At 40.0% G+C, this 11,953-nt stretch overlaps 1 protein-coding gene across 1 annotated transcript; it reads right to left on the reverse strand.

Annotated features, from left to right (window-relative positions):
- Positions 1-1,332: 1,332 nt before the first annotated feature.
- On the reverse strand, positions 1,333-9,329 carry LOC136712877 (protein disulfide-isomerase). Its single transcript, XM_066689695.1, has 11 exons — positions 9,111-9,329; positions 7,685-7,891; positions 7,218-7,351; positions 6,854-6,991; positions 6,438-6,545; positions 6,212-6,337; positions 5,322-5,519; positions 3,306-3,426; positions 2,673-2,854; positions 2,177-2,266; positions 1,333-1,810 (listed from the first exon to the last, which is right to left on the reverse strand). Exons 1-11 carry the CDS (start codon positions 9,304-9,306, stop codon positions 1,739-1,741), a joined length of 1,572 nt encoding a protein of 523 aa, XP_066545792.1. The 5' UTR covers positions 9,307-9,329; the 3' UTR covers positions 1,333-1,738.
- Positions 9,330-11,953: the final 2,624 nt, after the last annotated feature.

Here is an 11,953-nt window from a genome sequence, read left to right on the forward strand (position 1 = left end):
TCCAATCAGAATTAAGCCTTTTAAGTTCAAATCAGTGCACCATCATTCCGTACACAGTATTCTGATTGTCGAACAAAACATGATTGTCTTCAATATTTTTAAATTGTACAGTGTCATGTGTTGAAGGGGTTCAAGGTTTCTGATAAACCTGTTTCTCTGGCGCATACCTGACAGTGATTCAGAAAACTTGCTTTTCCGTGAGCTGGAATGCATGTGGTCTTACGCTGAGATCTCGAAAGATAACATGTTCCCTTTCAAGAACAGACCATGGATTCTTTGAATGCCATCAAATAGTGGAATTTTGCATTTTGTAGCTGGGTGTGTACATTAGAATAGCAAAGGCTTTATTTAGCAACATTAAATGATCTCTCCCCTATGCCATTTTAAATCTTTCTAAGTTTTCAACAATTACTTTTACTTGATACATCCCGTAAAACTGGTATGCCTTAGACATGGGAGTGTGCTCTTACAAACATGACCATACCCATATATTAGTCATAATTAGATGATTGCTCTTCGTCGGTCTGTATTTTCTACTTGTGCTTTTAATTTGTATTAGTACACCTGTTCTTTTATTATATGTATTACCTGCTCACAAGGGTGACGTGTAAATGGAGAAAAAGGAGGGAACATCTTGAACATGACGTGAGGCTTCTGTTGCTGTTGACGTCAAAGATTGTGACTATTTATTACCATGAAATAAAATGTTATAACCTAAATATAAACATTGTACAAAATAACATCTAGCAATTATGTGAATTGAGGGGAGACCTGTTTGGGAATATGAAATGGGGAAACTGTATTGTGCCTGTCCAGAGTGAATGACCTCAATCTAGCATGTTACTACTGTCCTCTAGTTTATCTTATTCATATTTAATTAAAAGTAATTATTACTAGGCAGATTTGAAGGACCAATTTAAGCTGTCTATTTGGAAACAGAAAATAAAAGCACCATGAATCTTTTATGAACCTAAACAAAACTATAGATGTTAAGGTCAACTTTAATATATAATATAATTTCCATGCTATATGTGATACAAGACAAGTGTTGTTTAGCTCTCCTTCTCAAGTGTTTTGAAATATTTTCACTTGAACAATAAACAAAGGAACATCCGAAATAAACAGTCCATTATGATCAGCACACTTTCCTTTTGACGTGTTGTGCGGTAATTCAATCACGTGGCGTATTCATTCCATTCGTGAAGGCTAATGAATCACTGATAATTAGACTCATTAGATGGAGTTTTACAGCAGCACTGTATTGTATCAGAGACAGGAAAGGAAGACCAGCGGCAGAAATGAACACAGATTAAAATCAGAGAAAAACGATGGTGCAGTCTATGAGTAAAGCGTTTATTTTCAATATAGCTAGATGGACCAAGAGTACTCCTCTCATTTGTAATCTTTGTTGTCCTTAATAAAAACAGGCTGTGTGCTTTGATTCCCCTGGATTCCTCAGGGCCACACCCCTTACCCCTTATTGCCAAAGCAAAAGGCAGAAGATGACCTTACTAGGTGGCAGGCATGGAGTGTGAGCGCACAGAGATCTTTGGGAGGAGCTCACTGCATTAAAGGAGGCTGAGATTGTTTGTACAGCTTAGATTGTAGTCAGACCTGTACTGCAGCATTCCAGATCCAAACCTCGACACATCCACTTTTCTGTTGTTCTTCAATAAAGTTTCTGTATGTTTTAGGCCTTACTCAAAAACGTAACCAGAATGTAAAATGGGCAGGTGGGCTACAACTCCTCCTTCTTCTCCTTCTCTTTTGCTTTCTCTGCCTCGGCTATTTTTTTTCTCTCCACCTCCTCCTGCAGGGGAAAGATCGTAAATAGACAATGGTGTGAGGGCTTGTAAGGAAGGTGCTTCAACTAATGTGATTGAACCATTTCATTTGGTTAATGTAAGTTGCTGGGTCGGTTGTGCAGCACGAGAATATGCTTTCAGCCTCTTAGATCAAGCCAACCGAGAGTTATTCAGATGAGAGCTCAAAGTTGTCGGAATAAATTGTCCCCAAAGGAAGCAAACCGGTTCAATATATTCAAAACATTTTTTGCCTTCAGCAGTGAAATCTGTCATCTTTAAATGCTTTTGTTTAATACCTGGATTCCAGGCACACAGAGAGCAGAATATCTTCACACACAACACGATCCATTTGTATTTTTAACGTCACCCACCTTTGCCTTTTCTTCCTTGGCTAATTCCACTTCACTTTCAACAAACTGAACAAAGTCTTCTAACGTTCTTTTTCCAGAATAGGGAACCACCTAGGAGACCGTGGGAGAAGATTGGAGGTAAAATCCCCATGCTGTAAATAGAGCAACTTAAATCTCTAACATTCACGTAGTGCAAGTTTCAAGGAGATAGTCAGGGGAGGTGCATTTGTTTTTTCAAGCACAAAGAGTTGATAACCCTGTGCCGAAGAGCTATTCTACTAGGCCAGTGATGAACAGAGAGTTGAGGGTGATGCAGATGGAGGATGTAGCTCTGTGAAGCTGGGGAACTATCGCAGTTGTGAGGAATGTTAAGGGCATCTTGAAAACCCTGTACTGATTGTTTAATTGCATTTAGGTGTTTTCCCCCGTCACCTGGCATTCACCTGCAAACTTCAAGAGGCCTGTACAAGGGAGTATTGCTAGCTCAGGATTTCACTCAAAGACATGTAGTGCAGACCTTTTCACCGTATACCGCTGGGAAGAACTTGAACATGGGGTTGCGCTCATGCAGCAGAGTGTGAACGTCGTTGGCTGTGCTGTCTATCCTAGCGATCACCACAGACTCGTGGTTTTCGTACACCTTCCCCACTTTCTCCCACACAGGAAACAGATCCTTGCATTCCTGAGACCATGGCTTATCTGCAGACCACAGAGCGCAGGGAAGTAGGTGGAGTGAGGGAGTAGAAGAGAAAAGGCATTTTTGAAGACTGAGTATATTTCTGGTGGAAAATAAGTTATATCCTCATAGATTACTTTATAATGACTTATATTTTGATTGGGATAAAGACCTGTGGGGAAAATGTTAATTTGTAAATGTAAACAGAGATTTTTCTTTCTCTAGTTTGTGTGTTTATTTATATGTTACTTAATCAGTTCATGCATCCACCGATCCATTAATGTCATTGAATGTGTTTAAGGTTCCTATCAGTGGTCAAAAGGGGACTTTTATAAAATCAAGATTAAGGTGTTATTGCTATTGGCATTTTGTGTGATCATCATCAACAGCTAGTGAAAATGTATTAATCTGAAAGTACAGTACTTGGATTACTAAAATGTAAGTGACACGGCTTGGATTTGGAAGCAGACTTACAAAACATGACAAAAACGTTCCTCTCATCATTGAAAGCAACTCTTTCAAAATTCAGGCCCACAAGTTCCTTCACTGGTTGCTTGTCCCAGTTCTCAGGAATGGGTTGACTATCCAGCTTCGGCTGTGAAAGCATTAAACAAATTCAAGCTGAAAATGTTTAGTTGCAAGATGACAGCTAGCACGTAACTAAATACATTCTCTTAAGACATAAAACTTAAAGTAATACTGCAAGTAACGTCCTTCTTAGAGTTATCGGTTGCTGCAAAATGTGACTCTGGTGGTGAGCTATTATTTTGGTTTATTTTTATCACCATACAGTGAGGGGAAAAAAGTATTTGATCCCCTGCTGATTTTGTACGTTTGCCCACTGACAAAGAAATGATCAGTCTATAATTTTAATGGTAGGTGTATTTTAACAGTGAGAGACAGAATAACAACAAAAAAATCCAGGAAAACGCATTTCAAAAAAGTTATAAATTGATTTGCATGTTAATGAGGGAAATAAGTATTTGATCCCCTATCAATCAGCAAGATTTCTGGCTCCCAGGTGTCTTTTATACAGGTAACGAGCTGAGATTAGGAGCACTCTCTTAAAGGGAGAGCTCCTAATCTCAGCTCGTTACCTGTATAAAAGACACCTGTCCACAGAAGCAATCAATCAATCAGATTCCAAACTCTCCACCATGGCCAAGACCAAACAGCTGTCCAAGGATGTCAGGGACAAGATTGTAGACCTACACAAGGCTGGAATGGGCTACAAGACCATCGCCAAGCAGTTTGGTGAGAAGGTGACAACAGTTGGTGCGATTATTCGCAAATGGAAGAAACACAAAATAACTGTCATTCTCCCTCGGTCTGGGGCGCCATGCAAGATCTCACCTCGTGGAGTTTCAATGATCATGAGAACGGTGAGGAATTAGCCCAGAACTACATGGGAGGATCTTGGTGACTATGGTCCCAGCTGCCTTGAGATCATTAACAAGAAAACAATTGGTAACACACTACGCCATGAAGGACTGAAATCCTGCAGCGCCCGCAAGGTCCCCCTGCTCAAGAAAGCACATGTACAGGCCCGTCTGAAGTTTGCCAATGAACATCTGAATGATTCAGAGAACTGGGTGAAAGTGTTGTGGTCAGATGAGACCAAAATTGAGCTCTTTGGCATCAACTCAACTCGCCGTGTTTGGAGGATGAGGAATAACCCCAAGAACACCATCCCCACCGTCAAACATGAAGGTGGAAACATAACGATTTGGGTGTTTTTCTGCAAAGGGGACAGGACAACTGCACCGCATCAAAGGGACGATGGACGGGGCCATGTACCGTCAAATCTTGGGTGAGAACCTCCTTCCCTCAGCCAGGGCATTGAAAATGGGTCGTGGATGGGTATTCCAGCATGACAATGACCCAAAACACACAGCCAAGGCAACAAAGGAGTGGCTCAAGAAGAAGCACATTAAGGTCCTGGAGTGGCCTAGCCAGTCTCCAGACCTTAATCCCATAGAAAATCTGTGGAGGAAGCTGAAGGTTCGAGTTGCCAAACGTCAGCCTCGAAACCTTAATGAATTGGAGAGGATCTGCAAAGAGGAGTGGGACAAAATCCCTCCTGAGATGTGTGCAAACCTGGTGGCCAACTACAAGAAACGTCTGACCTCTGTGATTGCCAGCAAGGGTTTTGCCACCAAGTACTAAGTCGAAGGGGTCAAATACTTATTTCCCTCATTAACATGCAAATCAATGTATAACTTTTTTGAAATGTGTTTTTCTGGATTTTTTTGTTGTTATTCTGTCTCTCACTGTTAAAATACACCTACCATTAAAATTATAGACTGATTATTTCTTTGTCAGTGGGCAAACGTACAAAATCAGTAGGGGATCAAATACTTTTTCCCTCACTGTATATGTCAGTTATTATTATTATTATTATTAATAATAATAATAATAATAATAATAATAATAATAATAATAATAATAATAATAATAATAATAATAATATTATTATTGATAAAGAAATACCTTTGCTTTGCCTGCAAAGAAATCCTGGCAGAAATCTCTCACATTGCGCACAGTGACCTCGTCTGCTGGCATCTGGTACTGCATGTTGTCCGTCAGGTTCAGCAGTCTGACCGCAGGTGTGTCCACGTCGCGCACCTGGAAATACTCAAAGATCCGCCCGTTCCTGCTTTCGTCCGTGTCAATGAGGATGAACAGCAGCTGGGTGAGACAAAATACTAATGATTAATAATGCCAGGTCTTCAGCCTAACTCAGACATTCACTGTAGTTTAGCATACATTTGATGAAGTGTAGAAAAATGCAGCTACTCGGTTATGTTTACGATCTACCTGTATTATTATCTATATCCTATCCTATTTGAATGCTGTATTACTGGAATGTCAATGTACATTTCGGCTTTCAAGTTCACCGTGATTAATTAAACCAGAGGATTTTTTTTCATGTCAGTTTAGTTAATTGATAAAAACTTAGACCTGGAGGGGCTAGATTTAACTAATCATAGATTTAAGTGGACCAATTAAGCAAATAGGATTTTAACTGTGTTGATTCAATGAGACCTAACGTCTGCTGGACTGCAAGACCAGGTTTGGACATGGTTTAAGATTTACAGGGCTGTAGAGACACAGTTTATTAATATATTTTTTTCAATTTTAAACCATTAACTTCTGAATTGATTCAATTATTGGGCTTAATTACATTTAAAAAAAAATGCCTTCAAGTTATTCAATAATTGATGATTTAGAAACAAGCATGAATGTGGCTCTCCAGGAATGGGATTAGAGACTATTGCTCAACCAAATTTAAATTACCCATAAAACCTACAGGGCTGCCTCTCTCCAGGAACAGAAGTGAGTTTCACTCTTTGAGTTGGAAGATATGTCTATGAAATTACCTTGCCCCTGAATTCAGCAGCAGTGCTTTCAAAGGTTTCGTAGAGGTCTCCAAAGTCTTCTGCACTCTTGTTTGCAAACAGTAGGATGTGAGTGGTCACGAGAGAGCCAAACACTTTTATTGAAGTCTAGCAAAAACAAACACAAACAAGCAAGATGAGATCAGCGTCATGGAGCTCCACGGCTGTGCTGTGTGGCTCGGGCGTGATGTGAATGTTTGACACCCACCTCTCGGTTATATTCTGTCACCAGGTCCATTTCATACACTCTTATGAACTTCATCAGACTCTCTTTGGTTGTTTCGCTGGAGATTTCATAGTCCGCAAATTTTTCAAACTGGAGTGAAAATGGATAAAGTTATTTAAAAATAACAATCAAAGCTTAAGCTGAATCATATTTCTATTCTTAGAGTAGAAAACAAGTACTCTAACAGAGTACTTTAAAAGGAAAATAACTAAAAGGATACTGTAATCTCTTTCTGGTTTTGTTATTCAAATTAAGACAATAGCCCACACCTCAAAACAAAGGTCAGTTTTAAAGTCTTGAATTGATCTAATGGTCTTAAACCCCCACTGGGGTAGAGAAAGCAGAATGGGATGTGAAGTGATGGGGCAACGGGGTCTTAATGACTTTGTGGCCTTTACCTTTTTAAATAACAGGACTATGTCTTTTGTGACATTAAATTTATTAAAGACATTCTTATTCTTGGTCACTCCAAATGGCAGATCCGGGATATCCATAGCTGCTTCGTAAAATACTTTCACTGCCTCTTCTTCAAGATCCTAGAGCCGGAAAAATTAAAATAACAACAAAGTCAACAGGAAAACAAAGTTATTATAAGTTATTATAAGTCTATAATCATTTTACAGCTACGTTCAGGGGACTTCAGTAAACCAACACGCACACACAGTTCTTACTGGGCTATTATTGTGTGTCAACTGTTTCCTTGTTCATTTATTTGGGATAGTGGGTTACTTCCTTGAAACTGCTATTCAATTCAAAAGTTACCTTAAAGAAGCCGAGTATGACCACATCCTCGACCTTCACAAAGATCTCTGCTTGCCTGCTGTCTTTGATGTGCTCAGCACTGTGGCCAGTCCTCCTCTTCAGCCAGGTGATGATGGAAGAGGCTGTTCTCAGCACTAAGGGACACCAAAAAAATATAAAAAATACAGTATCATAGTGTCTAGGAAATAAAAACTAAATATGTTTGGCCACCTAGTTAGCATTCTCTTAGGTTGCCACTCTTTGCTGTTTCTTCTGACAAAGAAGTCAGTTTGAGCTCATTAAAAAGTAGAGTAATCTGAAGGAAAAGTGTGCTTTGGAGTGAAGAAATGTGGAGGCAAGAGAAAGCACTTGATTGGCAGAAGTTAGAAGACAGCTAACTGGTAAGGAAATGGATGTGGGTCCAGCAGCATTGTCTTCAGTGTGATCCATATTGTACCTGCATGAAAAATGAAGAAATTAATCAGTACCTGGGCAGATAATCGGATGTTCTTTATCACCCGAAATGAAGAACTTCAGGGCTGGATAGTCTGTGACATTGAGCTCCTTGGTGAGGTCCTTTTCTTTGGAGACGTCAATCGTCCCCAGGCGAATTGTGGAGGACTCGTTCCTGAGCTGGGCGGCTGCGCTGGTGAACTCCCGAGTCAAGCCCTGCGATTCTCCCGAGAGAGGAGCATCTATGGGGACGACACAGGGCAATGTGTGTTATTGTACATGCAAGGTTTCCAAGAAATTCCTGGCTTGTTTGTGTTGTTTTTACTGCAGGAAACGTCACCTATAATTTGTATGAGGTGCTTCTACATAGACACACACACTGGAGTCATTAACAATCTTTAGGTGTTCGGAGAGAGCAACTTTGCTCTGAATCTAACTCATAACCCTTACCCTTGTAAGAGCAGTAGCATGTGGTGTACGGAGCAAGAATATCAATGACCAAGACCAGACACTTGATAAGAGGTCCCACAATGCTCTCGTTTGGACTAATAAACTCGGCACTAAACCTTGCTGGGTTTGATCTTATCAGGAGTTGGGCTTGATAAAGCATGTTGACTGTTACACTTAACTTTTCAATAAGGCTTTGTACATCTGGAAGTGGAAACAGTTAAGTTTGCTTTTCAGCTTAAAGATAGTGAGAATGAATGCCATGGAAATGCTTCTGATATATTGTCTGTAATTCTTTATAATTTATTATCATTAGATCAGGAGGGCCAACTCTGTTCTTGGAGAGCCACAATCCTGCAGGAATTACAGGTCTTTAAATCACCAATCACTGGATACCTTAACACGTGGAAAATTAACACATGGACAAATTAAGCCCAACAATTGGCTTGATACACCACTTAATGATTTGGATAAAACAAAAATCACTTGATGTATATGTTTGCTTTGCTCGAGTGACATTCTAAAAGCCACTAAAGCAAAAAATAAATATCAATGATTTGGTTAGGTCGAACACATATGTAACCAATATTATATATAAGAACATCTCTGCTTAACTCCTGTGTAATGAAGTTGTAATATCATCTATTGTGTTTGCATCAGAGGACAAAGGAATATTTGTAAAAAACATAATTGTCAACCATACTTCTTGTGCAGAAGAACTTAGACTGGCAATAGATTAACAACAAGGAATAACGTTTGCTCACTGGTGGCTTTACAGTATAACTTTAAATTCAATTACATACATTCATTTAGTTCTCATAGTTTTCTTGATATCCATGTTTCAAATGAAAAGCAACCTGTGAATGACAATGTGCCATTCAAAGTGCGGTTTCATTCTCTTAGCCTATCCAAGAGAATCAGAAAAGTGTATCTTTACTACCTGTAATAAAAAAAAAATCCTTGTGTGTTCTTGTATAAGGCAGAGATAGAAAGGCACAGATTCCCTGTACTTACGAAAGTTCACCAGCAAATGCTTATGCTGTTTGATCGCCTGCTCAAAGTTGTTCTTGTTCAGCTCCAGAACCCCCTTCTCTTCCTTGATTTTAATGCCTTTTGCTTTCTTTTTCTTGGAGGCTTTGCTGTCTGTGTCTTGCGTCGCGGCAGCCAGGACGCAGACTGTGACGAGCAGGAAAAACCAGAGCACCTTCATCGTTGCTCCGCAGGACAGGAGAGGGAAATTGAGTTCAGACCACAGCCTTTGGATGTGGTGGTGGTAATAAAAAGAGAAAGAAAAAAAGAAAAGAACAAAAGAAATCTAACGTGGGCTTCACTGATTGTTCTGAGTTGCCACGTGAGTAAGCTCAGTTTTTTTCCCTGATAAGAGTGTGTACTTTGGTAATGGGATTAATCAGTCATTTCGTTTTACTCTAACAGTTTAAACAAGATGCAGAAGCAAGGTGACTCCACATAGTAACAGTCGAGCTGTTTCAGGGGTTTGAGTGGTGCTGTGTTTTAAGAAAAGAAGTTTGCAAAATATTTAGTGATTTCCCCACAAAGGAGAGGGGAATGTATTGTTGGAGATGTACTTACTGGATGCTGTAGGGAGGTGGATGGATTTCAGGGTGGAGGGGAAGCTGCCATCCCAAGAACTAATCTGGCATCACTCTTGGTATGCCTGACTCCTTCTTTTACCCAGCACCTGGGCCAATCATGGGAGCACTGCAGGTCAGGTGCTGCCACCTGCTAATTCATTCTCCAAGGCTTCTTTCAGGATGTTATAACCATCCTATCACCGCACCACAGGAAAACCAAATACTCCTATTGTGCTCTTTGGAGAATCAGGTACCATAGGAGAGGACATTAAAATCCCATTGCTTAGTATTTCATGCATTTTAGATTTTTCAACCTGCAGGCTTTTTATTAACATCAGTGCAGTTTGTTTCATAACCATGATGCGTGACCGGGGACTCGAACTCTGAGTTGTAGAGATTTGTAGATCCCACAGAAACCTCGTAATCCTCCACTTCCACTCATGTTTTAAGAAGCACTTGTTTCCCCCCGTGAGACCCTTAACCACGCCCAGGGTTGTGACATATTTGGCATCCCCTGGAATCCTGCATCCCCTGACTGATTGCGCAGGAGAATTGCACGTTCATGGCTTTTCACCCAACTGTGCATGCTTTATTACATCAGTAATGTACATTATCTGCATCCATTTACAGGTAGTTTGAATTTAAATCATGTACATTTTGCCAATTGAAAATAAAGCTACTTACTGTGACAACCACAGTAGGATGCACCTCCACATGTCCCCACCAGAGGTCGCCATCGCCCTCTCCATGTCACATAGCATGACATTGTGATATGAATTCAAATCTATTTTAAATTGAAGACCTCTCATTGAATTGTTTTATAAAGCCAAATGTGAAGTCAGTTGTATATAATGAAGATATTGTAATTATTGAGCTTAGTAGTTATATTACAATGTTTAAAACTGCGCATGCGCAATCAGTCAGGGGGTGCAGTATTCCAGGGGAGGCAGCAATCAGAATCTTGCCTTTCCAGTCTGGTGCCCCATCCCATCTCTTCCGAGCTGTGACATTGCTGTAATCTGGGAAAAGGCGAAGCGTGCAGCCACCGAGCTGCAGGGAGGAGCCACTCTGAGCTCCAGCGAGAATGGCCTGTTGATCGCTGTAATGCAGCAGCTTGAAAATCGAGGTCCGCAGCCTCTCTCTCATCCTTTCCACGTAGTACGTAGCACAGACTGTGGGAGGTCGGTAATGGTCTCCTTTCACTTTTTCATTGCAGGTGAAAAGACTAAGTATTTATCATGTTTCATTGCCATTGCTGATACTCTGTGTGTATTCTTCAACTAATGGCTGAAAATTGCCAGGATAAAGATTAACGATATCAATTTTATTTTAAACATACATTTTCTTTTCATGATTTGCATTGTATATATTTAAAATTACAAGTTTACGGAAAAGAAAAATGTGAGGAGGCCGGGGAACGATATGGTTCTAAACATAAGTGTTCACCTAACCTTGTAGGGCGGCCGGGACACGAACCCGTGACCTCAACATGTGTAGTGTGCACTCAACAACGTGAGCTTAGGGCGCCGCTCGGGCATCATGGGAAATCTGTCTCATAAATGGACACTTGGCCTATAGCCTACGTATTTCCGCTTCAATCTCAGCCAGCTCATGTACTTCCGGTTTTGGTCTCTCCATGCGATAGATATTGTTGCAATCGGAATTGTTTACTAACACTTAGATTTAGGACAAACATTCAATTTAAATAGATAACATTTACATTATTAATCTTTCAAATTACCCAGATGGCGAGTCATCATGAGTTCCAGAAAATTAAATTTGTGAGAAAATGCAAAATGTGTGGCAAAACCACACTGCTCAAGTCACAAAGTAGCCTATTCGGGTTATATGATTGACACGTTAACAGGTCTCCACAATAAACCTCATGAATGTGTGATCATGTAAACAGTAGGTTTGGAATTAATTGATTCCGAATGACCAACTATTGTGCAACGTAGTCATTGTGGTGAAAGGGCATTCTGGTCTCAGTTTGTGGGACAGTGGTGGGCCATGCATTTAGGGAATAGTTTGGGAATTATATGGATCACTTTTTTTAAATTCCTGGTAAAGCTGTATGTAAGCATTTTTTTAAAGTTTAGAACTGAAGTCTTAGAGCCACATTAATATGATAATTAATAACCAATACATTAAAAGCCGTTTCCTCGTAGTCTTTCATCCAGATATAACTTTGCAGATTAATTTTTGTTATGACAGGAGGTGAGGATTAGCACAGCATCCAGGGAATATCACTGATATCATTGAATA

This window comes from Amia ocellicauda, chromosome 17 (assembly GCF_036373705.1).
Source record: "Amia ocellicauda isolate fAmiCal2 chromosome 17, fAmiCal2.hap1, whole genome shotgun sequence".
Taxonomy (NCBI): Eukaryota; Metazoa; Chordata; class Actinopteri; order Amiiformes; family Amiidae; genus Amia; species Amia ocellicauda.

Bases quoted from the DNA above. Each gene is read 5' to 3' on its own strand.
- LOC136712877 (XM_066689695.1), bottom strand. From the start codon at position 9,306: ATGAAGGTGCTCTGGTTTTTCCTGCTCGTCACAGTCTGCGTCCTGGCT. The intron at 7,352-7,684 runs GTACTGATTAAT...GGTGTCCCTTAG, and splicing joins ACATCCGATTATCTGCCCAG to TGCTGAGAACAGCCTCTTCC. The intron at 6,992-7,217 runs GTAACTTTTGAA...TTCCGGCTCTAG, and splicing joins TCATACTCGGCTTCTTTAAG to GATCTTGAAGAAGAGGCAGT.